Below are 25,914 nucleotides of genomic sequence, written 5' to 3' on the forward strand. Positions count from 1 at the left end.
TTTGTGAGAAGTGACCAACATATTACAGATCAAAACCTCATGAGATACGTGAATCTTAATGAATGCTTTAGAATTGTGATTTGGGGTAACATTTCTCAAAGATTATGAGCTTAAGACCAAGCCCCCCCCCCAAAAAAAATGGAGAAACCCTTCAAGAATTAGTGACACAGATAAAAAATTGATTTAGCTAGCATCTCTGTATTCCAGTTATGATTAGAGAGGCATGGAGTCCAGTATTTTGTTGATCCTGTTGGGGATCTAGAAGTACAACAAGCAGTTCAAATACTGGACAATGAAGATTTGAAGAGCACTTAAATCAATTCTTTTGTTCCTTTTTTTTTTTTTTTTTTTTTTTTTTTTTTTATTACCATAAGTGTGTAAGATGGAAAAGTGCAAATAAGATAGAAATATTTTATGCTGGCTATAAATTTTGAGTATACACTTCAATATGCTTGTAGATTTTTTTTTAAGGAGAAATGCTTATAAAATTAGAAAGTATAGAAATATTTTATGCTGGCTATAAATTTTGAATATACACTTCAATATACTTGTAGATTTTTTTTAAGGAGAAATTCTTATAAAATTAGAAAGTATTTTGATGCGAATAATTTTCTATGATAAGAACTTATTATTGACCGTAGATAAAATTCCCAAAAGCATAAGATGGATGGAGAACCTTATTCAGACTACTGATAGAAGTGGACATTTTTCTCCTTATTAAAACCGTGTATTTGAAAGTAACTTATTGCAAATGATAGAAAAGAAAAATTTTGTATCTGCAGTACTTGTTTGAAAGGATTAATTTAGTAATATCTAACTTTTAATGCTAAGAACTGCTAATATATTTCTAATAAACTTTTCTTCATTTTACCTGATAAATTGTGTCCATTACATACAGGTATTCCCCCTTGCATAATGTTAATGTTCCTAAAGATGAGAATATTCAGTATCCTGCAACATTGCTTCTAACTGCTGATCATGATGATCGCGTTGTTCCTTTACATTCCTTAAAGTTTATTGCAGAGTTGCAGTACAAGCTTGGGAACTGTAAGAAGCAGGTATTTGTTTATGTAAATTTATATTTTAGTGCCAGTATGTTATTATTTTTTATATATATGTATAGTTTCAAAGTAATTAAATAGATTTTTGTTGAGTTTTCATAACGATATTTTTAATTTATATGAGATATGAAATGTGTATAAACAAAAAGCAGTCACGGTTTTATATTTAGTTCCATGAATATGTCTGATTTAAATTTTATGATTTTTAAGTTTTGTACCAGATAGACTATCTAATGTATATGTGAATTTAATTTGTTATACTTATCAAGATACTTCTCATACATGCATACATACATCAAAACGTACACTTAACTAACTTAAAAGTTAGTATAGTAGAATTGTGCTTGTATAATATGTGCAATAGACACAATGAATTTGAAGTACTAGGAATTTTCCTAAATCATTTGGAGTTTTGTTAATGACAGCAAAATGTAATTAAATAAAGTTTGAGTTTTCAGTGGTTTTAAAGGTCTTAAATTCAGCCGTTGCCAGTTCAAGGACATAAATTGGAGATATGTAGGAGTTCAAGCCCGCCAGTGGCTGAGCGGCAAACTCATTGAACACTGGTAGTTTGGTTTGGGTTTGATTGCTGGTGAACAAGCTAGTTGCATGTACATTTTCATGGTCTTTCCCATGTGTAATGTGTATATAAGGAAATTTTCCTTATAAAGTCCTCCACAAAGGCATCCCTCCCCTTAGGCAGATGGCCCTTAAATATACTTTGCTTTAATTGAACTAAGCCAAACTTAGCAGTTCAAAAAAAAGATAAATTATTCATGCTTAACTGGCATACTTGTTAAAAAAAACCTCCTGTTTTTTTTAATTTATCGGAGGGCACTGTATCCAGGTTGATGCTTGTTTCTGTCCCCCCCTCCAAAAAAAAGAGAATCATATAGACTGAGTAATTGTTGTGGTAAGAGAAAGTTAGCGGAAAAGCATGTTAGACTGTTAAAAAGAATTGCGTACAAAAAACATGAAACAGTGACTACTCAAATTATTTCAGAAATCAGCATTCTTTTAAGCAAAAGCTACTTTTTGAGCTTCGTGGTTAGCTAGTTCATTATAGCCTTTGATAATTCTGCTGAACTGGTTTCATTGGTACTAGAACCGCCGACCGTGGATATTCTACTATGCAAAATGTGTCATAGCCTTATGAGCTCACCTACGTTGTTGCTTCTGAGAGAATCCTTCATAGGCATATAATCCAGGCAGTTTGATGTCCAGAGTAAAGCATGGAAGTGGATTTTTTATGCTTTATGCTGCAATATGATGGAAATCTGGAGACTGATTTTTTTTAGTCACATCGCTGTCAAGGACTGTTAGTGCATTCTAGAGGACTAACAACAACAAGATTTGGGAGTTCCCTGCTCCGTGAAGTCAATCACACTAGAGGTCCACTTCCCCTTTGGGCACTTCGTGGAGGTTCAACTTCCACTATTACCCTTCCAGGGGAGCAGCGCACCACCTGAATAAGACACCAGGCAGCACTGGTCGTCAATTGCTCCTGCCAGTTGCATGGGCGAGCCCGCCACAGAGGGCTGTTACCCAGCAAACGGGGGGGACCCCCCGGCTACGAATCCAACCGCTCAGGACATGCCAAACCCCAAGGCCGACCAATGAGTGACCTTTCCCAAGGCCTTCAGAACCACTAAGTTCATAAATTTTATACCCTCGTGGCCAAGACTGCCCAGGTACAGATCCTAGTCAGTAGCTTGGCAGAATTCTCTACGTCGACCCGCGCGGGGGGGGTCTAGAGGGCTAAATCCATCCAGTTGTGTTGTAGAGACATTAGGTATTTTTTTGGAAGCACACAGCATAAAAAATTAGCAACGCCTTCGCTGGGAATCGAACAGTGGACCTCTGAAATATGCCCCAGTGTGCAGACCAGCACACCACGAAGGCAGGGCAAGAAGGTGGGAGAAATACCTTATATACTCCCCCTTTTAAAGGGTGACTGGGGTTTTTAGGATACCCAATTGCCAAATTCTGGGTATAGAGAACCATCATCCAACACCCTTTTAGTTCGGGTGCCACTGTAGAGACATTAGTTTTTTTTTGAAGCAGACAATATAAAAAATTAGCAATTCATTCGCCGGGAATCGAACCGCGGACCTCTGGAATGCGGGCCTAATGTGCAGACCGCCCCACCACGAAGGCTAACTGATTGGTTAAGATTTGTATCTGTCATTTGCAAAATTTGGCTTTCTGTGTATTTATAAGGAATTACACTCCAGATGCAGCTGTTTAAATTCTGTTGTCCACGCCCGACATGCAAAAGCAAAATAAGCATAATTTGCCTTATATGCTTGCAAGGAGTAACTAGTCATTCCCCCCCCCACATGATGCTTAAAATGATTGCAATTAAAAACTGCTTCAGAATCAGTTGCAAATACACATCCTGTCTCAAATTGCAATTACTATAGCATGAAAATCTATAAGAGAATAAACACATTTAACGAAATGTACACTGCACAAAAAAAGGAGGAACAGTTCTATTTCTCCTGTTCTACTGGGACGATTGACGAAATTCAACTTGTGTTTTTCATGTCACGATAGCACGACTTAGGATATGTATTAGATTTATATATATAGCATTGCTCTAATAAAGGTATTTTGACACAAAAGCAGACTATTTATGAACTAATATACTAATTTTTTTTCCATATTTCCATTCTACGACTCTATGCCAAACTACCATTTTTTGTAAAAAATCGCACAAGTATTTTTTTTAAAAAATCATTAATTTTTATTTTAAAAACTACTCTTTTTAAATTTTAAACTAACTTTTAAATTTTAAAAACTACTTGTGCGATTTTTTACAAAACTCAGCACTCAAACTTTTAGCTCCCTAATGTTAATTGAGTTTGGTATATATTTATTAGTCTCTCTTTTTTTTATTAAACTTACTTGATTCTTCCTTTTACAGTTTGAAAGTAGGTTCATTCCAAATAAAATTCACCCATTTTTCATGATTTATTTTAAAAATTTGTATTTTTAAATAATTTTTATAATTTTTTTTTTTAATTTTGAACTATAATCTATAAAATTTTTACCATCATCTTAAAGTAGACGTATTTCTAAGAATACCTGCAAAAAATTGCAGTTTTTTATTGAAAATTTCCAAAGATATACGTGAATTTATTGGGACGTTTTGAAATTTGGCATATTTGTAGAAAGTGCTAAAACATCAAATGGGGTTTAGACACTTTGCTAAAATTATTTGGAAGTATAAACGATGTGACTTTTTTCCTGCTCACGCATAATGTAAAAAGGTAGGAAGGAAGTGCTTTTTTCCCCACTCCGGCATAATCGAAGGGAAAGGAAAATTATTTGCCACATATTAAGAAGTTCAAGTGAATTAATTATTCTTGCAGAAAACTGAAAAATTGTGCCAAGATAAATTTTTGAATTTCTCCACAAGTTTTGCACCAAATTTTACAAAATATGATATCTAGACATAATTTGAATTGTAGAATCAAAATATGGAAAAAATTGGTACGTTATGTCAGAAAAAAGTCCGATTTTGTGTCAAAATACCTATGTTAGAACAATACTATGTATAAATCTAATATATATCCTAAGTTGCGCTTTCAAGACATGAAAAAAGCAATTTGAATTTTGTCAATCTGCCTAGTAGAACGGAAGATATAGAACTGTCTCCCCCCTTTTTTTTCCTTACTTCTGATACTAGAATCTTTTTCTTAACATTTTCATCTTCCCTTTATTTTCTCTACTTCTTACTAGATATGAGCATGGAAATTATCAGAAATGCTTCTAATCTTATCAAATTGGCAGGCATTATAGAAAGAAATTTTTTACCGATAAAGAAATTGAAAACTGACAATTTAAAAGATTCATCTAATATGTCTTTATGCATTGTACACAGAACTGGCACTAGGCATTTTCCCACCTGATGCAATCTCTGTGCATCCTAAATTCTGCTGCCTATTGCCTTTTTAACTTATGCTTCCAATGCCTGCTCTAAATTCTAAAAGTTTTGCCATTTCTAGATTTTGTTGTTCCATGTGTCACTAAATTGTAAAATTTCTGCCACACCAGGTCTGTCACCGGCCTTTACCATATATATTTCATATTTCTTCTGAATATTCATATTACTAAAGAAATAAAATTAGCCACTTTTTCTATATATTCTAAATGCATTTAGTGTTTTTTTAGAAAAACAGAAATGCTTAATTAAACCTTAAAATGAATAGGTAAAGTGTTGTAGAAAGAAACTGAATACATGGAGAAAATTATTCTTCAAAGATATGTGCAGTTAAGTAAATTCCACAATTGTTTATGATTTCAGCATTTACTATAATTTTCCATTTCTATTTGCTCAAATGATAGAATTTTACTGAGCCAGATAAAGCATCATAGACATCATAGACACGACTGGCACTTATGCATTTTCGACCTGGTGCAGTCTTAAATTCTGCTGCCTGGTGCCTTTCTAATTTCTGCTTCCAGTGCCTGTTCTAAATGCTTAAAGTTTTGCCATTTCTAGATTTTATTCTTCGGTGTGTCACTAAATTCTGAAAATTATGCCACATCAGCTTTGTAACCGGACGTTATCATCTGTATTTCATATTTCTTCTGAATGCTCATATTAAGATATTACTAAAATTAGCAGCTTTTCTTGTACATTCTAAATGCATTTATTTTATTTAGAATAACAGAAATCTTTAATTAAATCCAAAAATTCTAAAATGAAAAGGAAACGTGGAAGAAAGAAACTGAATACTTGAAGAAAAAGAAAAGTATTCTTTAAAGATATGTACAGTTATTATTATGTAAATTACCCAATTGTTTACAATTTCAGCCTTTACTATAATTTCCCATTTCTATTCCCTCACCAGAATGCAAATCACTTAGACAGTTTTTAAACTGAGGTTTTTGGAGTGTAAGACAAGAGAGTGTTTCTGACCTCCACTTGGTCCCTGCATTAGTTCCTACCAGCTCTGATAATTTGTAATTATTTGTCTTTGCATTATCGCTGCCAACATTTGAGTTTGTTATGACGATAGAGTTACTGAGCCAGCTCAAAATGAAATTAAGTTTTATAGTCTTTGACTTTTAGTCGATAATTTTAGTTTCAATTTGACTCTTCTTGTTTAATTACATCACCACAAGCTGCAGTTGATTTTGTTAGCATAAGAAGATGCCTCTATATTCTAAGTTCTTTTTAAATAAGAAGCTTATTTAAACCTTTGTCTGACTTCATAGTTACTTTTAGACACGACGATAATTTGCTTCATATCTGCCAGCGGTTTTGGGACTATTTAACTTTTACCAGATCAAATAAACCCTCATAAGTACATTGTTGAGAGGTCAACAGGTTAGGAGATAAAACACACAGAAACTAGTGAGGACATTCTTTTGCGTATTGAGACAAATTTCTAATTGTTAGAAAAGATGCTTAAAGAAAAGGAAATCGGTATAAATTACCCAAAATGTCTGGAAAGGCTTTAAATTAAAAAGACGCATAACTATTTTGTTGAGTGTTATTTCTACAAAACATAAATGTTTTGTAGGTTTCAATGTGTAATTATCCTAATATCATTTTGGAATCAGTGTCATAAATAGGTATTTCAAACCGTGAAATTTCATTAGACTGTGATTTTAATAGGGCTTTTTTTAACAAATATTGTTAAAAAATAAATAAAATTTAATAGTGGCCATGTAAATCCATAGTGACTAAGGTTATCTAATACCTAATTTAATTATTTATAACTAACTGGTTCCCTTTAATTCATTCATTCAAAGCATTGTCCTTTACCAATGATTAATTTTTATACTGTGGAGTAGAAGTCGTAATTGGTCACATCCTATGATATTTGCATATATCCTTTTCCATCCAAAATGAGTTTCATTGAATGAAATTGAACTTTGCATTCGAAAACTGAGAATTTGTATTATGTGCTTAATTTTTAAAAAGTAGTGTGGAAAGATTAATAGTAAACTTTAAGTACAATTGCCATTTCTTTGTGACTCAAATGGAGATTTATAAGAATTTTTCTGAAAATGTGTTCCTTGAAACCAACCATTTACTCTGTGAAAATTGACCATGCCAAGAAATAGGAGACTGAATGAATTTTGAAGTAACAGGGAAAATATTTGCTGTCAGGTATCATGAGGGTTTTTTTTTTTAATCCTCCAAAATCGTGCCATTATTGCAGTATTGCTATGGCTGATGTTAATGCTTTGTCTTTTAAGGCATAAAAAATTATCGATAGGAGGAGCTGTTAGGAATTTAATTTTTAAGAAATTTTGCATGACAAATATCTTTTGTCTACTCTTAAGACTTGAAGGACCTCCTGTATCCATTCCAAACACTTTGAATACAGAAGTTTCAGTCATATTTATATAAAATGCTTTCAGTTAAATGATCTTGCTTCTTGGTATGGCGGATAAGCTGTATCATATAATACATGTCTAGATAATTTTCTTAACTACGCTTTTGACTTTTAATATCCCATAGTTATTCCTTAATGCAGCAGTTGAAGTTTGAGCTACACAGTCCTAGTAATGTCTGTATCTTTTCTTAAATTCTATATTCTGTTAAGTTTTACAAATTTTAACAATTTTGTCATCTGCATTAAGCTGCGTTCACACTGGTCTGTTAGGGCGGCAAGCGTAAAAAACGCTTTCCGCATATGTCAGTTCACACCAGCGCTGCAACTTTCGCTGTAAAAGTTGTCATATGTTTGCACAAGATGGCACTTCATATCGGAAACTTGGGAGGGGGAGGAGGGAACAAGAAATTTTTTGTGTGGTATTTTGACTTTTTGCGATTACATTTTAAAATTAAAATGGATTTAATTTCTGCTCCATTAAAAGTTATTTTACTTCTTGCTTTGTGTAAGAGAAGCAGAATACAGTGGTTTATATTAATATGTGAGAGATGACTGCAGTAAGGAGATGCAAATAATTTAATTTGAAGAAATGCACTTGAACAAAACGAAATTTCCTTTAATTACTTTCGTGTGACACCTCATCAATTCAATGAATTTCTAGCTCTCATTGAACTATTTATTCAAAAGCTGAACATTAGCTTTTGTCAGAATATTGCAGAAAAGAATCGTTTGAAGGTAGGAATAGGATATCCCAGAAAAGGATCATTGCATATATCAAATGCTATATATAACTAATTTAATTTATTTATGAATTTTGTTGAATGATAATTAAAAAAATCCTAATTGCATGATTCTATATTGGAGAGTAAATTTTACATGTGGTAGAATACCATAAATGTTTTCGCATGATGTATAAACTTCCCTTAAATGCTTCATTAAATAATCTTCCCTTAATTGGTTTAAATAATGCAGTAAAAAAGTATATTTTGTTTAAATGTATGTAGGATTTATATCATTACTAAATTAAATATCACACTTAAAAAAAGCAGTTATTTTTAAGTTAATAAATATCAATTATTTTAAAAATATTTTAGTTTTTGCCTTATGTACATAGTTTTCTACCTTAAATGTAACAGTAATTACTTCAATTAGTCATTCATATATTAATGAACAGCAACTATCTAAAGGTTTATTTTATAAGGTCACTTTTATCTAAAACTCATTGAAGTAACTGTATTTTATATAATGATACTTCTTTTCCTGCGTTAGAAATTGAATTCCACAATTAGCAAATTTGCGAATGCTCATGTAAAAGTTTTTTAATTACCGTATTTGACGGCATGTAAGACGCATTTTCCCCCTAAATTTGGTCTCAAAAAAGTTACCTGCGTCTTATACGTGAAGGTAATTGCATTCAGTAATTGTTTATTTGGCTTTTACGAAACAGGAGAACTAAAAGAAACCACGCTATTGAAACTTTTTTCCCTTGTGTGTTGCCATCTAAATAAGGGTGCGTCTTATATGCCGTCAAATACGGTAATGAAAAACTATCATCAAGATTAAACCTGTCGAAAAGTGGTCATGCATGTTAAGAGAAACAAGCATGAAGCCATTAAAATGCATAGAAGTATTCCATGAAATCAGATACGTACTAGCGAGTTTCTTTTTCTGTATAAATAACAGTTTTCTTAATTTTGTTAAACAAATGGTTTACTCATCACCGCTCCTTTGAAATTCAAAACTCACTAATTTCTTTAAGTAGATGAAACCACAACTTTATACTAATACCAGTATCGCTTTGCTAGTTTTGTGTCAGCCAAAATAGAATCAAATCACAGTAATCAGATCTTATGAATTATACAAAAGGCTCGTTGTCAAAAGAAGGTTAATGCACACAATGCCTAGCGAAAGTTAAATTTGTATGAATAATGAATGAAATGAAAAATAAGTGCACATTTTTGTGTGTCCCCCCCCCCCGCCCCCCCCCCAAAAGTTGCGGTAGATTAAATAAAAAATATATATATTTGTACCATCATCAAAGGTATGAAAAAGCAAGGCCAAAGTAAAAGCTGAAGTTTTTACTTGAGCATGTTACCTCCACGCTAAGGTACCTTTCGGGTAGGCATCATTTTCACACTTCTTCAGAAAACTGAAGAAGCATCTGGGCTACTCTGAAACTAGCCATAATATTTTCTGTAAATAAAATATATTTTTAAAAATACAATTCCTTTACAACACCACTCTAGTGACGCTTGAATCCAAAATTTTTGAACTCAAGAAGCCAACATTTTATCCACTAGGCAACAAGATCAATCTTTTTTATATTTTATTAATCAATTAAGAAAAATTCAGAGTCTGGGATTTCAAAATCCATCACTATTTTCTTGCAACAATCTATTGCTTTAGATTATTCTGTAAAAATTATCAACCATATATCTTTATGGTTGATTATTAAGGTTTATTACTACTAATAAACTTGAGAATTTTTCTCTAAATAATTTATAAAGCTATTTATTCTATTAGCATATGCATTTTTTTTTATTTAATCAGAAATTTTTATTAAGATTAGTCCATTTGACTTTTTTTTCCCCATCAAGAATTTTTGAAAGTGAAATCATTTAAAAAGCATGGTATTAACTGGACGTTTGAAACAAGATGCCTGAAGCTGACACGTCAAAATATTGAAGTTGAGTCAACTCACGCGGTCTCCAGCCATCCGGCAAATACCGCTTCTGATTGATTAACGCTTTATGTACGAATGCGTGAGAGTGTAGGTGTCAACGCAGCTAGTTTTATTATCTAAAAGAAGAGCCAAAGAAAAATGCTTTGACTAAAATTTCCACAATTTGAATTGTAATAATGAATAGAACATGTCTGTGACTGTATAATGTATGATTGCATACATTCAAATTATGTTTGCCATTAGTTATCTAATTATTGTGGAAAGATAATTTCACTGTTCCTAGAATTAGAGGACAAATTAATTTTTCTACTTAGAGTAAAACTGCTATTAAACAAATTTAAATTTTGTTTGGCAATAGTGTGAATTTTTTTATAATTTTCTTATTAATTGCTTTGTTATATTTAGTTCCTTCTTTCAATATACAGGAAAATCCAATTTTGATTAATGTTGATGTTGAGAGTGGACATGGTGCAGGAAAACCAACTTCAAAAGTTGTGAGTACATTTTATTTATTTATTTTTCAAGTGTGATACACGAATTTATAATTCAGAGTGTTACTTTTTAAACAATTTCATTTAGAATTTGTGATGTAAACATGTGTAATTTGCATGATTTTAAATAGTTTTTAAATAAGAATAAATTATAATTGTTATTAATAAAATAGTAATATTTATTTATTTATTTTACAGATTGAAGAGTATACGGATATTTTTTGTTTCATGTGTAATGCCTTAGGACTTTCTTACCAAGAGTAATTGTTTTTTATACTACTCAATATTTACAATAAAAGTTTCTACATTGCCAGTTTATTCAGAGATGTCTTTTTACTTGATTCTTGTTTAAAATACCTCTTATTTTAATACAAACAATTTAGAAACATTACATTAATGGAGTTTGAACTGCACTGAAATTATAAAAGCAGTGCAAGGAACATGAAGCCCCAACCAGTTAGTTTGATGAAACCTCTGTATGTGCTAAATGATTTTAGGAATTATCAATTTCTGCTGCCTACCCTAGAAGTTACATTAAAACAGATGTTCTCAATTTAATTTGTAAATTTCAAATTATATTGAAACTACACTCATGTCCATAAATTAAGGATAATGCAAAATCAGGCAAAGGAAGAGTTAGAAGCAAAACAAATTTGACTTATTTGTAAAGCTTATTTATTAAACAAAAGGTAAAGAGCAAAAGAAGATGCTATATGTTTGATATTATTAAAAAAATTAGCGATTTTTTTCTCCTTGGAGCAAATTACAAAAAAAAAAAAAAAAAAACCTATTTCTAAAAAACCAATATTACATGGTTGATATGATTGTTAATACATTGTATGTCTCCCAGGTGATGCAATACAGTCTGTACAACGCCTAGGCATGCTGAATATCTAATTATCGATCTGATCTTGGGGGATATTACACCACTCAAAAAGCAATGCTCTCCGAAGTTCCGGTAGACATGTAAGAGGAGGTTAAGGGGCTGCAACTCGTCGGCCAAGCATGTCCCACAAGTGCTCTACTGGATTCAAGCCCAGTGAGAATGCTGGCCAGTCCATACGGGTGATATCCTCCGAATGAAGGCATTCGCTTACGATGTTTGCACGGTGAGGACGGGTGTAGTCATCTATAATTACAAATTGTGCGCCCATGCCGCCCCGAAACAAACGTACATGTTGTTCCAGAATGACGTCCCGATAGATTTGGCTTGTCATGGTTCCAATTTGAACATGCAGGTCAGTTCTGGAACCCAGAATAATTCCACCCAAAACGAGCACTCCTACATCACCGTAACGGTGTCATTCAATGATGTTTTCTTCATGGTAACGGGTACCTGGAGCTCTCCATATGAAAGTCCGGCGAGAATCAGACTGCAAGCTAAACCTGGATTTGTCAGAAAACATCACACAAGCCCATTTTTGCGGTGTCCACAATGCATGCTCTCTACTCCAGGCTAACTGCAGGCGACAGTGAGTTGCAGTAAGTGGAACGTATCTGACAGGTCTACGAGCATATAGACCAATCTGCCCTAAGCGTCTGTACACGGTCTGCCTTGAAATTGTCGTACCAGTGGCTGAAGAGAGCTAACGAGACAGTTCTGAGGCTGTGCTCCGCCTGTTTCTTTTGGCAGTAACTGCCAAATTCCGGTCCTCATTCAGCGTTGTAACTCTGGGGCCACCTGTGCTGTTACGTCTACTCACATTACCATCATCTTGGAATCATTGCCAAAGCCTGGAGATGATGCTCTGGGCAATTCCAAGTTCCAGGGTTGCCATGCTACCTGGAAAACTGGGAGAACCGGGAAAGTCAGGGAATTCGAAAATTGACCAAAAAATTCAGGGAAAAGTCAGGGAATTTAAGTATTTTTGTCAAAATCTGGAAAAGTCAGGGAAGTTCATACAATGATCCCGCCAAAAAAAGCGATTTTTGCGTCGACGTCGGAAGAGATAACTTTTTTGGCGAATTGCCTATCACGTGAGTGTCTGCTGGCATAGAGCCAATTTTCGCAGCTCCAATTTGATTGCCTTTTAGAAAGGCAAAGCAAGTTTCCCGCAACTTTTGGTTTCCAGTATTCTCGAGAATCGCATGTGCAGTGCATGAACTAAAGAAAGTACCTGTTCTTGTATAAAACAAAATGGGTTTAATCTTAGTATACGGTACCATGGAGGTTAGAATCAAAGAATATGTATTGTAAAGAAGGAAAACCTCTCTGCAACAGACGTGGCTCCGTTCCATCATAGAGGGAAACAGCTGTGCATGCGTGATATATCTGCCGCCAAAGCTGGAAACCGGTGTCGAAGTTCAAAGGTCACGTTATCAAGAGTTCATTAAATGAATATCCTTTAAAATTTCTTTAACCACTTGCGCTAAAAAGACGTGCCACGCACGTCGAGATGTTTTTGTCTCAAACTGCGAGCGACGTGAACACCACGTCGCTAAGCATTTATCGCAAAAATGAAAATAACATGGTGCACACGTCGCCTAACAACGAGATTGTTTATTTCTCGAGTTACAGCTCTGGATTGCACTCGCAGATGCGGAGCATCGTAAATGAGACACTTTACCACTTGCTATATTGTAGCGCACGGCACCGCAACCGTGAAGTTTAGTCTTAGCGCAAGTAGTTAAACTCTAAATTAAAAGAAAATATTTTTGGTGCAAGTAAATTAATTCATAGATTAGTAATTTTCAGGGGGGGGAAATACGAAAATCCGTTTTTAAAATTGTGAAAAATCCAAGAAGAAACGTCCTTTGATAAAACGTTTCTTCTTGGATTTTTCGCAATAATTTAAAAACGGATTTTTGTAGCTTTCTTTTTGTCAAAGAACGTTTCTTCTTAACACGTTTCTCAATTTCCGGTACACATCGCGGAGAGGGAAATTCTGGCCGCCAGGTTCCGTCGCCGAATCCCTTGGCAAATTTTCCCTCCGCATTCTAGCGGCGTAATAGCATTTTACTTGTATGGAAAATTTTCTTCTTTACATAGACCAACGAATTAGAGATTCTTTGCATAGACGTTTTTTGGTTAAAATAATCTCCATGTATGGATTTGGCGACATGATGATGCGCAGTAAACGGGTCATTTTGGTCTTGGCGACAATTTTCAAAATCGTGCCAAAGCCTTACCGTATACTAGAATTTTACCGCAAAATCTTTTTAAACTTTTCTTTTTAATAAATACCTTGCCATTTTGCAGTAAAATAAAAAATAGTAATCTGTCATCTAGGCTAACCATGTAATATAACTATATTCGCTAAAATATCGTTGATTATTCTAATTCAATTTTTAAGTAATTATCTTTATTTTTATGTTATTCGTATAATTTAATGATGCTTCTTCCCTCTAAATTTACTAATTATTAGTAAATAATATTTCTAAATTTCAGGAAATTTTCTCTGGCATAATCTTGAAATTAATTCTAGCAGTATGATGACATACCATCACGAAATTTAATGCACATATTTTTTTTTATGTATGCTGCGAACTAAATATAAAATACCTCAATTTATTAAAATAGATTTCTTTGTTTCGTTTAGCTGCAGAATGTCTGCAAAAAAAGCCTTATTTTATTCCAGATTGGGAAGATTCTAATCTCAATCTTCAATGGAGAAAACAAGAACTATTATAATTATATTTGTGTTTTCAAGTGTTAAGGTGCTTTTTAAGAACATACCTCACACAAATTAAATTTACCTAAAATCTAACCTAACTATTTAGCATTGCGTTGTGATTTATAAGGACTGGATTAGCCTCGTGTTGAACTGGTGATGATCATGAGTAATAATTAAATAAAACATACATTTGTTATCCAATGTATATATCTTAAATTTTATTAAGTTTCTTAAGTGGAAAAGTAAACAAAATTATCAAACAAAGTATACCAAGAATAATTAAGAATAAATGTCCTCTGGGATTTATTGAATAATTAAGTGAATTTGCTACACAATACAAGTAATATCATAATTTACCTCTTAGCGTAGCCAACGTACATTACGCGGATAGACTGGAATTTTCTTGAAACGCACCTGGAAAACCTGGAAAAGTCAGGGAATTTCATTCTCCTGTTTTAGTGGCAACCCTGAAGTTCGTCTGATACTTCCAGTTGGGTACGCCCACATTCCAGACGGCCGATAATTCTACCATGTAAAATATCATCCAAATGCGTCCTTTGTGTCATAACTATTCGGTTATTGCACTGAAATGCTTATAAAGCGCCTGCGAACAATTTTACTTCTTTGCCTGTATTCCTTATATATCACTCTCTTACACTCTCGTCGTTGTGACGTACCATCGGTGTCATCTGGTTACTTCCTGAAATTTGCATATGATTCTTGAAGATGTGTGTAGTGATTTTACAGGTGATATATCTATTTTAGAGTTTGATTTCCACGTGACTCTGAATTATCCTTAATTTATGGACATGAGTGTATATATTGTAATCTCTTTATGTCCTAAATCATTATTTTAATAAATACTGAATGTGGGATATATAGAGGGATTGCACAATGTACCATAATAGGTAAACTTTAGATTCTTCAGTTGCTCATTTCCTGAAACTTTCTTTGTAAACTCTTATAACTTTTTTTTTTTTTTTTTTTAAGTTAGTATGGGAAGGCATTTGTTGATAATTAAGCGCTGTATCTTTTCAGTATTGTGTAGTGTCTCCCAATACACATTATCTCATTATCACGACCCAAAAAAGTATGTTCCTCGTTGACCGACGTTGTTGATTCCTTTGGAACATTTGAAAAAAGATGTTAGGTTCCAAAAAATGACTCGTTATGCTTCTTTTGTGTTCAAGCATATGGACGAAAATCCTTATACTTCTGTTTATGTATGATGAGATGGAGTGGAAGATGGGAAGAAGAATTTCAAAAGATTCTTCTCAAGGATAAGGAAAAGAAGGAGGGGGAATTACATAAAGTGAGATTGGTTGATTTTTTACAAAGAATGGAAAAGGAAATATGTAAGATGATCAACAATGAAGAAGTGTAAGTGATCGCGATTGATGATGATGATAATGCATCTACAGAAAAAACTTCATCTTCGGGGCCAGGATCAGGAGATCGTTTCATGGAACCTTTACAAATTGATCCGGGAAAACATTTGATGGAGCCTCTTGTCGAGCTCCAAACTCATACAGGAAAGCATTTGATGGACTCTTCAATACCTCTGAAAACTCAGCCAGAAGATCATTTGACCCCTTTGCAAAGTCATCCAGGAAAGCATTTGATAGAGCCTCCTGTCGATTCTGAAAAGCCCTCTGTCGAGTCTCCTCCTCATTTATGGGACGTTGTTATGGACTTTTGAATTGTTTAAGAGATTTTGGATGAAAATCTTAATGTTGAAGATTTAATGAAAAAATTGACACTGGATGAAGATCAATTGCTATGAGATTCTATTTCCTAATTGTTATCAGAAATGTCATAAAAAATTGTATGATAGTTAAAAAAAATTATACATATATATACCAATCTTGGGTAATGATTTCTCGACATTCAAAGAAATGGCTTTCAAATTTATAGACAAAACGTTTTCCAAAGTTCTTTTCCAGATCAAATGCCAGAAAATTTTTCAAAGAGAGATATAGAGAATTCACTTCTTTTTCCAAGATTCGTGTTATTCTTTCAAAGAGATATATTATAGAGAGTTAATTTCTTTTTCAAGTCATTCTTTCAAAGAGAAATATTATAGAGAGTTCATTTCCTTTTTCCAAGGTTCGTGTAATTTTTTTAAAGATAGATATTGTAGAGAGTCCATTTCTTTTTCCAAGATTTGCTTAAGAGTTTTGCACTTGAAAAGAACAAGGTCCATTTCAAGAAAAATGAGAGACTTTTCCAAGATTCCATGAAACTCAAGCTTTTGCGAAACTTTGTCCAATAGTGCTTGGATACTCAAGGTCAATTCCTAGGATACATCCTTTTTCCGCATTGTCACGTATCTCCATGAAGTTGAGAGGTCCAAGTTTTACCATGGATTGGTAAAGTTTGGCTCATGGCCCACATAAAAGGTAGAATAAAATAATGATCCAATTTTTAGAAATGAAGACACAGCCGTCTGAAATTTGGAAAATGTCTGCAAAAAGCAAGCCAGTATTCTTTATATGGAGGTTGTGGTAGTCTCCAAGATCATTTCATCAATCATGTATTCCGACTTCTTTTCAAACTCCCAAACCCAAACAGGATAGTGGTTAGCAATGCTGGCTGCTGTATTGAACGGCCTGGATTCGAATTTCGGAGAAGGCATGGGTGTTTGTAAATATGTAGTGGCTTTGTGGCATGGGGGCACTCTAAATATGCGGCGAGCCGAAAGTCCTCTCGGGAGGTTGGTAGTAGCAGAAGAGTGGTGGAAGATAATCGGATTCGTCTCCCGTGAGGAATTCCATCAAATTTGGAGGCGGAACTTAGCAAAGTCGTGTTGTCGCTTGTATGGTGGTCAAGGCTATTGTCAACGGCAGGTGCAATCTTATAGTCCTTGCCACGATGAATTTTGTGGGCTTGTTCTGACTTTACTCGTAGGCAAGTGAGGTAAGTCACAACAACAAGAAAAATGCGTATAACTAGCTGCTGAAGAATTACCTTATTAACTGAGCAACAATACTTATTTTAACTAAATACATCCTTTAATTCTTTAGTGGAGTTTTTTTAATACTGTACCAAAACTTAAGCTTTGTTCACTCATTGATAACCTACTTAAGACTCGTTAATAATGGTAGTTCAGTTCGTGGTCAAGCCTGGGCGAATGGGCTTGGCTAAATGAATATTTTGAAGGTTTTTGCACCATTGTAGAGTTCCTCACTTTGTAAATGCTGAGTGACTGTTGAACGTGAAGAATCATAAGAACTGATAAGCGAGTAATCGCTTGAGTTCATGTGACAGGAAACAACATGATGGAAGGGTAAATAACCCTTTATTATTCAAATAAGATTTAACAGAACTCCGTCTTGGAGTGTACAATAAAAGCCGACACTTGGGCTTGAACTTAAAAGACTAAGAATTAAACTAAAACTAATCTAAACTAAAGAGATATAGCCGAAGCTATCAAGATTCTAACCGAGTTGGCCCCTTAACGTTAATTATAGACTGTGAAGTTATCAAAGGCCTAAAGTACGGCCGAGCGTAAAAATAGCTTACGAGAGAGTAGCCTAGAAAGGCGGACACGTGCAGACAGGATACCTGGTAACTCTCTCACTAAGACCGAAGAACTTCACGGTTAAATACCACTCTTCCTCATTATGTATTCAGGCGTGATTCTAAAACTACATTCTGGCCGGAAGTAATAAGTTGAAGTTAAGAATCGACAAAATTTAACTGGTAATAAAATTAACATAATCCTTACACCGTATTAGGGTGAAAATGAGCCAGTCTTCCCCGAAAGTCCTAGAAGAAGGCATTTCTTAACCACGGCAAAGAGCCATCGTATGTTTGCCATATACCAATAACTTAACCTAACCTAATCTATAATAAATTCGAGGTGTGTGTATTGTTCCATAGTAAAATTAAAATCCAAATATTTAAATGAAGCCTGCCGCTTCTCGAGAGGCAATGATTGCTGAACACTGATAGTTTGAATTCGGGCGAAAGTGTTGACGGCATAGGTATTTTGGGTGATTTTCTCCAGGTGTAATGTGAAGAGAAATCGGTGTCCATTAAAAAATGTCCTCCGTGAAGGCATCTCATCACTTAGAGAGATAGCCTTTGCGTGCTTTGTAATCCGAATAATCCAATTCAACAATCCAGTACTCATTTAGTGATATTTTTAACCCAATAATCGCAATATTTATTTAGCAAGAAAAGTTGGTTTTAGTTAGCCTTAGCAATCTGGTCCACATTGTGAACAATGTGAGATCTCATAATATGAATCGAAGACTGAGATTTATGTTTAAATATCTGTATCCAAAGTACGTGACTTATATAACTGCAGTTTGCAGCATATAAAATTTTGAAAGTATCACTTGATCCCATATGAATTTGCAATGATTCAGAAAAAATAAATCATATCTTCTTTATTATAATGGTCACTTCATTTCAGCCAGAAGTTTTGAACTGAAATCTAATGTGAAAGGACATCCATACACAGCAAGAAATTCAGAACTCAAAACTAAAGCGAACGGATATGGTATTTAATCTTAGGAAAAAGTGTTTGTTCATTCGTACATCTGCAAGCACAGGCAACTAAATAGTGAAAAAAACAATTTAATAGTATTTACTATATGCTTTTTGTTATGAATGCAAATAATTTTCTGAGGAGGAAACAATATTTTTGTTTGTATTCTAAATTAAAAATAGCTCAGGAATTTTTAATTTTGCTTAAAAATATTTAGAGGAAAAAAATTGTATTAGTTGAGAAGAGGTAAAACATTTTCAGGAATTACGCAAAGCATATTGTTGAGAGCCAGAATTATAAACAATGCTTATTGTGTTGAAAAAAAAAATTATCTTTTTTCCCCCTTTTCTCTACACATCATCACGCAAAATTAACATCCACTTCACTGGGACTCGGGAACCGCGACCTTCATGCATAAGCCTCTAACTAGGCATTGGAGTCTCGCTTTGCCACATCACGTGATATTTACATAATAATGAAATCCTTACACTTATCCGAAAAAATAAAGGTAGTGCCTGATTGCCCCATTGACTGCTAATCGTGTCATTCATCGTTGCTTTCATTGGCATGTACGTGAACATAAGTGAACTTCGCTTTTCACATGTAATTTGTTTTTTGGAAACTGATTATGTGCTAGCCTGCATTGAAAATTATAAAGTTGGGAATGTCATTGAATTTTCAACAGGTAAGTACAAGGAAAATTAAACATTGTGAACTTAGATAGGTTAACTAACAACTGAACAGACCCTGCATGATTAGATTCACAACGTATGCAAAGCACGCATTGGGAGAAATGAACCAGTATTTCGGAATAATGGAAAACAAATCGTAAAATTAAGAATACATAATAATCGGAGTAATATGAAAAAGCGATGTTTCATGATAAAAATTTGATATAACAAGCTTCAAATCATAGGCAACACTTCAAGATTTAAAAACTAAAAACATCCTAACCGCAGGAAATTTGCCTGTTAAATTTATGAAAAATTACAGCTTAACAGAAGCAATAAATGAAGACGCAAAGAAACGTTTAATCCCTGGAATTTTTAACATAAAAAAAAAATCCATATTATAGAGCAAACAAGGATTAAAAGTAATTTAGAATTCAAGCAACAAAAATCAGCGTTATATTTGCAAATTTTTACAGGACTAGTTTCGATGGTTTTACCAAACCATCACCCTCAGCTGCCGAAGCACAAATGAACAACTGAGGATATAAGAATGAGAGGATTAAAATTCCATCCTTCTGTACTAAGAATTAACAATCTGAATCCGTAATGACTTATTTAGATTTTCGCTCAGAATGAAATAATTACTCTTAAAGCGCTATAAACAGAACTAACTGAGAAAATCGAATAATCATTCCTTTCATTTTGAAAGCCTTAAATTCATATTTCTAGCTAAAAACGTTACAGTAATCATAAAGTAGCATTTGCTAGAACAGCTTCTAATTGGCTGAGGTTCATGAAAGCACCCATTTAACAGTAAACCAATAAGAAATTTGACAAATTTGGTGGACACCTATGTTTGCATACATGTTGGAGAAGGTATGGACATGGCATATGCGGTAGCTGAGAAAAGTATCGTGAAGATGATATTTCTATTTAAACTGAATAACTTCGGGAGCCTAAACTTTTCATAAATGACTGCAATTTCCTTTAAAATTTTATTCGTTTTCTTGTGATTGAAATATTGTCAGTTTAGAAGTATTGGCGTATTATTGACAATTTGATAGCTGATTGATGCATAGCTGCTGTGATGAATTGATAAGAGATAAGAAAAAATAATAAATGATCGTGAAACTCTGTTATTTTATTACTTCTTCTCTGCTTACAAAATGCACTGGTTGATGATTTTTATCCTAGAAAGCGTAAATCTAGAATATCATACGTTACCATATTATATTTAGGGCATGCTAAACTCTCAAGCCTTTGTGCATGTATGCATTATAATACATGCACAAAGAACATTACTGTTAAATATTTATATATACACAGCTATCACCCACTTCACGAATTAAATATTTATATATACACAGCTATCACCTGCTTCACGAAAATTTTCTTTTCGCCACTTCGTTGCCACCTATATTAGTAACATGTTATATAGTTAGTTCTGAGGATGAAATCAAAAGTATTTTGGAATTTTGGCATTTATGAAGAAGTGAGGGGATGCGAGAAGCTAAAATATCGCTTAAGATTTGTTTTATGGAATGATTGGAGAAGAATGTGACTAATTATTCAAAGACACGCAAGTTTAGAGCAGCTTTTCAGGAATTTTGATTGCGTATGATGCACTGTATGGAGATCTAAGAAGTGATGATGGGCCTCTCTTCCTTGACTGCATGCTAATCTTCTGCATCTTTGGCTACCTAAGTTTGTTAATGCATAATCATCTTTACCACCACTTCTTAACCTTTAAGAATAATCACTGTCCTGTAATGTTTTAGCTGCAAAACTATACTGTATGTATATTTGTAGTTATTTGGACTGTGCGTGTATTCCATCGTGCCTTCTTTTAGTGCTTATATAAAACTTATCATGAAAGATATTATAACTTCTTGCTATATAAATCAGAAGTAAAATGCTGTTTCGGCTTATGAAAAAAAAGGTTTATAGAAATGTTGTACTTTCCTAGACTGGGGGAAACCTGTTTAGATTTATCTAACTATTTAAAATAATAAGAGCACAAGGAAACACTGAAGCAGTGTCGATACGTGCTTAGATCCATATTGAAGAAGAATATTGATTGCATAGTATGCTAAAAATGCTAACTTGGTAATATCTAAAGAACTTGGCAGTCGAGGCGATTTTAATTCTATTTTTATTTCCGATTGATATTTTGTGGCCACAATCACTTGGCACTCTAGTCGTGGCTTTCCACAGAAGAATTACATTTTTGATATTGTTGAGATAGAAAGCAAGTCAGCAAAATTACATCTTAGCACAGTAAAGAGCAAAGCTGAAGTGCATAGTTGTGCAAGATGGAAGCACGCGAAGAGAAAAGTTTTGGTTTGCAATTTGGCGATTGGTCAAGAGGCATCTGCATTAAGGGTTACGTAAGATCGCATGATTAATTTGAATGACGCTGTTTAGACTAAAGCGGTATTTTTAGGACAGATAGATGAAGTTTCCAAATGAAATAAAAGAGTTTATAGTTAATTAAATTTAAAAGTTTGCTTTCATATTTTTTATCTTACGTACATATCAGGATAGGTCAGTAACTCCAATTGAATACTGGACATGCATAAAGCAGATAGCCAGGGGTTATTCCAGATCCAGTTTGTAGAAATGAAGACACAGCCATTTGAAATTTGGAAAATGTCTGCGAGGAGCAAGACAACATTCTTTATATGGATGTCGTCGTAGTCTCCAAGATCATGTATTCCGAATTCTTTCCAAACTCTGTTTGCATGGTGGTAACCATCGTCGCTGATGTCACTCTCTGTGCCCCCATTTTTCTCCCATATTTGGAGTGGGCTATGTATGTGTTTATGGTCTGTGACAAGTTTTATTTAATTTTAATAACTCTATCATATTTTAATTTTTAGTCTTGTTTTGTGTGAATGTTGTGTTAATTAACTGGCTTTGCAGTAATTTTGAGTTTGCTATGTTTTTTTAATGTAACTTCTTTTTTCCCCCCCTCTGTTACTCAAGGTCCAGACCTGGTTTCTCTTGGGCTAGTTTAATTTTGTTGATTTAGTCTGTTTTTGAGGGGGGCTTTTGAGCTGCTGGCTCCCTTGTTTTTGGTTGAATCAACTGGTCCTCCTTTTAGTCATATGACCAGCTCATGCTGACTGGTAGACTGATGTCTGCGCCTGTTAATACTAATACTAATACCATATGTAAATGGCAAAAAGATGTATATGCTAGGGAAATAATGAACATTATTCCTATGAATAAGAAGACTATTTGAATTGAGAACTAGATCTACTTTTATTTTTGTTTTTATTTGGAGTGGGCTATGTATGTGTTGGTGGTCTGTGATGAGTTTCATTTAATTTTAATAATTCTATTATATTTTGATGTTTAGGCTCGTTTTGCTCGCCAGTCAAATAAAGTATCATCTTTACTGTTACCAAAAGGCTTTGCAACCTGTTGGTAACAGTAATTTTGAGTTTGCTATTTTTTTTTTCCCTGTCTGTTACTTGAAGCCCTGAACTTAGTGATGGGCAACTTCGGTACTTTCTTGTACCCAGTACGAGAGTAACAGGTACAGACAAGTACCCGGTACAAAATACCCGTTACTCAAGTAACCATTACTTTGAAAAGTACCGAAAACCGAATTCAAGTACAGAGTACCCAAGTAACGATTTGGAGTAATGGTTTGCTGTACCGGAGTACCATAGCAACGGTTTGCTGTACCGGACTACCCTAGTAACGATTTGCTCTACCAGAGTACCCTAGTAATGGTTTGCTGTACCGGAGTACCCTAGTAACGGTTTACTGTACCGAAGTACCCTAGTAAGGATTTGGAGTACTGAAGTACCCTAGTAACGATTTGGAGTACCGAAGTGCCCTAGTAACTATTTGGAGTACCGAAATACGCAGCTAACGATTTTGCGCACTGAAGGAACTCTGCCACGTCACCACGTGTTTGATTTTATCTGTACAGAGTAAGATTTTGAATATCAGAAAACATGTCAACTACGGAAGTGTAGAGCAGGAGAGCGCGGCGGGTTGTTTCTGGTGTTGGGTTTGTGTAGATTGTCTTTGATGGCCAGTGGGGGTTGGGAGGATTGGCGTGGGAAGTGGATGGATGGAAACATTTTCGCTTTCGGTTGTGTCTTGTGTGCAGGTGCAGCAAAATCGATGGGTGCTCTATCAATTTCGTGAAAGAGGTCGTCCATAAATGATGTCACGCTTGGAGAGGGGGTTAGTGAAATTGTGACAAGACGGGGGAATCATATTTTGATTAAAATAAAAATGTTTAAAATCAGCAGATTGAATTTTGAAGTTATTTTAAAATTACCAAAATTTGAAGGTATTTCCTTAATTGGGGGCAAAAGCAACTTTCATTTTTTTTTTTTTTACTTACATTCCTTTCTTTCCAAAAAAAAAAAAAAAAAGGCATTCAGAGTAGATTTTGAGAATAGGGTAGCGGCAGAAATTGTAATTTTATTGCTATTGTGTATTAATTATGTTTTTGCTGTAAACTTTTCTCTTATTTCATACAAAATAAGTGCACAAATCATTATTATTGTTATATTTACAGATGTCATTAAAACATAGTTTAAATTTAAAAATAAAGTCTTAAATATGATCTATATGATATTTTTTATTTATACGGATAAATAACATACCACAGAAGTCGTTTAATACCTACATTTCGGTAGTAAAGGGCATAGGTGTGCGTAGGGTCTAGACATTAAAATAATCACAAACCTTTATCCCACTTATAGGATAAGATAATGACCTTCAGTACCACTGTGAAATAAAACTTATTCAAGCTACCAAATTTTAAAAAAGATAAATCTCTTATTCTCTACTCTCCCCTCTATATACTAAAAATTCTGAATAAAAAAGTAAGATAATTTAAACATTAAATATAACATAAATGACCTTGTGTGTTTAACTGTACAATACTGGCATAAAATAAAATTTACACATTTATTCATATGCACATGGTTGAAGAGCTTTTCCACAAAAAAGTTTATACTGTTCTTTTTTAAATTACATTTAGGTTTATTTTGAGTTAAATTTGTACTTTTGGAGATTTGGCACCATACAATAAACAACAAAATGATTAGAAATATTTTTAAAAACAAAAAATATGATTTAAAAAAATGCATAAACATATATATTTGGTTTAAAACATTTTGAATTACCAAAATGAGGTATGTTTTGAAAAGTGAGATAATGTAATATATTTGGATGTACTACAGTAATAAGTAAATTTCAGCAAAATGGTTAAAAATATTTTTAAAAACGCACAATATGATTTTAAAAGGCACATTCAATATAACAATTTTGAATTGAAGATTATCAAAAAACACTAGAAAATAAGATAGCAAAGGGTTCAAAACTGTGAGAGCACAATACCTGGATGCAGTAACTGCTGTAAACACAAAAATGCAACAGAATGGTAAAAAATATTTTTAAAACTCAAATTACAGCCAAAGCGCATTCGACATAAGAATTTTGAGTGAAAGATTATTAAATACACTAGGAAATAAGGCAGCATGTCTTTAAAACTACGAGAAAGTAATATCTGGATGCTGTAACAGCAAAAAGCAACAAAAATATTTGTAAAATCACATTATATGAATTCAATAAGTACATTCGATCTAAAAATTTAAATTAAAGATGATTTAAACACTAGAAAATAAGATAGCATGCTTTCAACTATATGAGAACTTAACATATGTCAGTGCAACTAAGTAAATAATAGAACTGTAGAACTTTATATTATATTAATGATCTAAATACAATCTCAAAATAATATGTTTTTTTTTTTTTTTTTTTTTTTTAAGAAATTGACATTTGAATGAAGTAATATTTCATTTAATTAAAACAAATAAAACTTTGATAGGCTGTGCAAAATGTTATAAAAGTATCAAATTTTTTAACTTTATGGAAATTTTAGGCATTTAATTCCTTCTATTTCTTTTTATAAAGACCACTTAAAATATGAAACGAAAAATTAAGCATAAAAAAAATTGACTCCCAGAAACAGTTTTGAAAATAATGCAGCGAAAATAAACATAGAAATAAACATTTTAAGCTGAACTTAGGTGGGAATTTTAAGAAGGTGAACAAATGATTAAATATTATAATTGTAATGTAAGAAAATTGTTTCAACTTTTGTCCACTCAAACGGTTTCGCCGATCATTCAGTATTAATCCAGCTTTAGAGAACACCCTTTCGCATGGCACTGAAGTAGCCACAAGGCCTAATTTTTTTCCTGATAATTCATACAAATTACGAAATACATTTTTATTCTTTTCCCACCACTCCAGTGGATCAGATTTCCTGGAAAGAATTGGCTCTTGCAGGTATCTTTTCACTTCTGCCGCAGCTTTGTCGATCGCCGCGTCTGCTGCGGGAGCTGATGAAGTTCGAGAGTCTTTAACTTTACTCTCAAACTCGTACCAAACTGATGATTCGTCTATCTCTTCATCATCCTCTTCCACATCCTCAACAAGATTATGGGTAGTTTGTGCAACTAGCAATAACTCACAGATAATATCTCTTTCAATTTTTTGGCGACATCA

At 33.6% G+C, this 25,914-nt stretch overlaps 1 protein-coding gene across 1 annotated transcript in view; it reads left to right on the top strand.

The window, feature by feature from the left end:
* LOC118186572 (prolyl endopeptidase) overlaps positions 1–10,909 on the top strand; it is a 161,400-nt gene extending 150,491 nt beyond the window's left edge. The window contains exons 17-19 of the mRNA XM_035356683.2: positions 899–1,058; positions 10,526–10,594; positions 10,790–10,909. Coding sequence (XP_035212574.1) covers positions 899–1,058; positions 10,526–10,594; positions 10,790–10,855 — 295 coding nt within the window. The 3' untranslated portion in view covers positions 10,856–10,909. The remainder of the gene's footprint in view (positions 1–898; positions 1,059–10,525; positions 10,595–10,789) is intronic.
* Positions 10,910–25,914: the final 15,005 nt, after the last annotated feature.

Source organism: Stegodyphus dumicola, chromosome X1 (assembly GCF_044657685.1).
Source record: "Stegodyphus dumicola isolate Sdum_Otavi_A_Nest chromosome X1, ASM4465768v1".
In the NCBI taxonomy this organism is placed as follows: Eukaryota; Metazoa; Arthropoda; class Arachnida; order Araneae; family Eresidae; genus Stegodyphus; species Stegodyphus dumicola.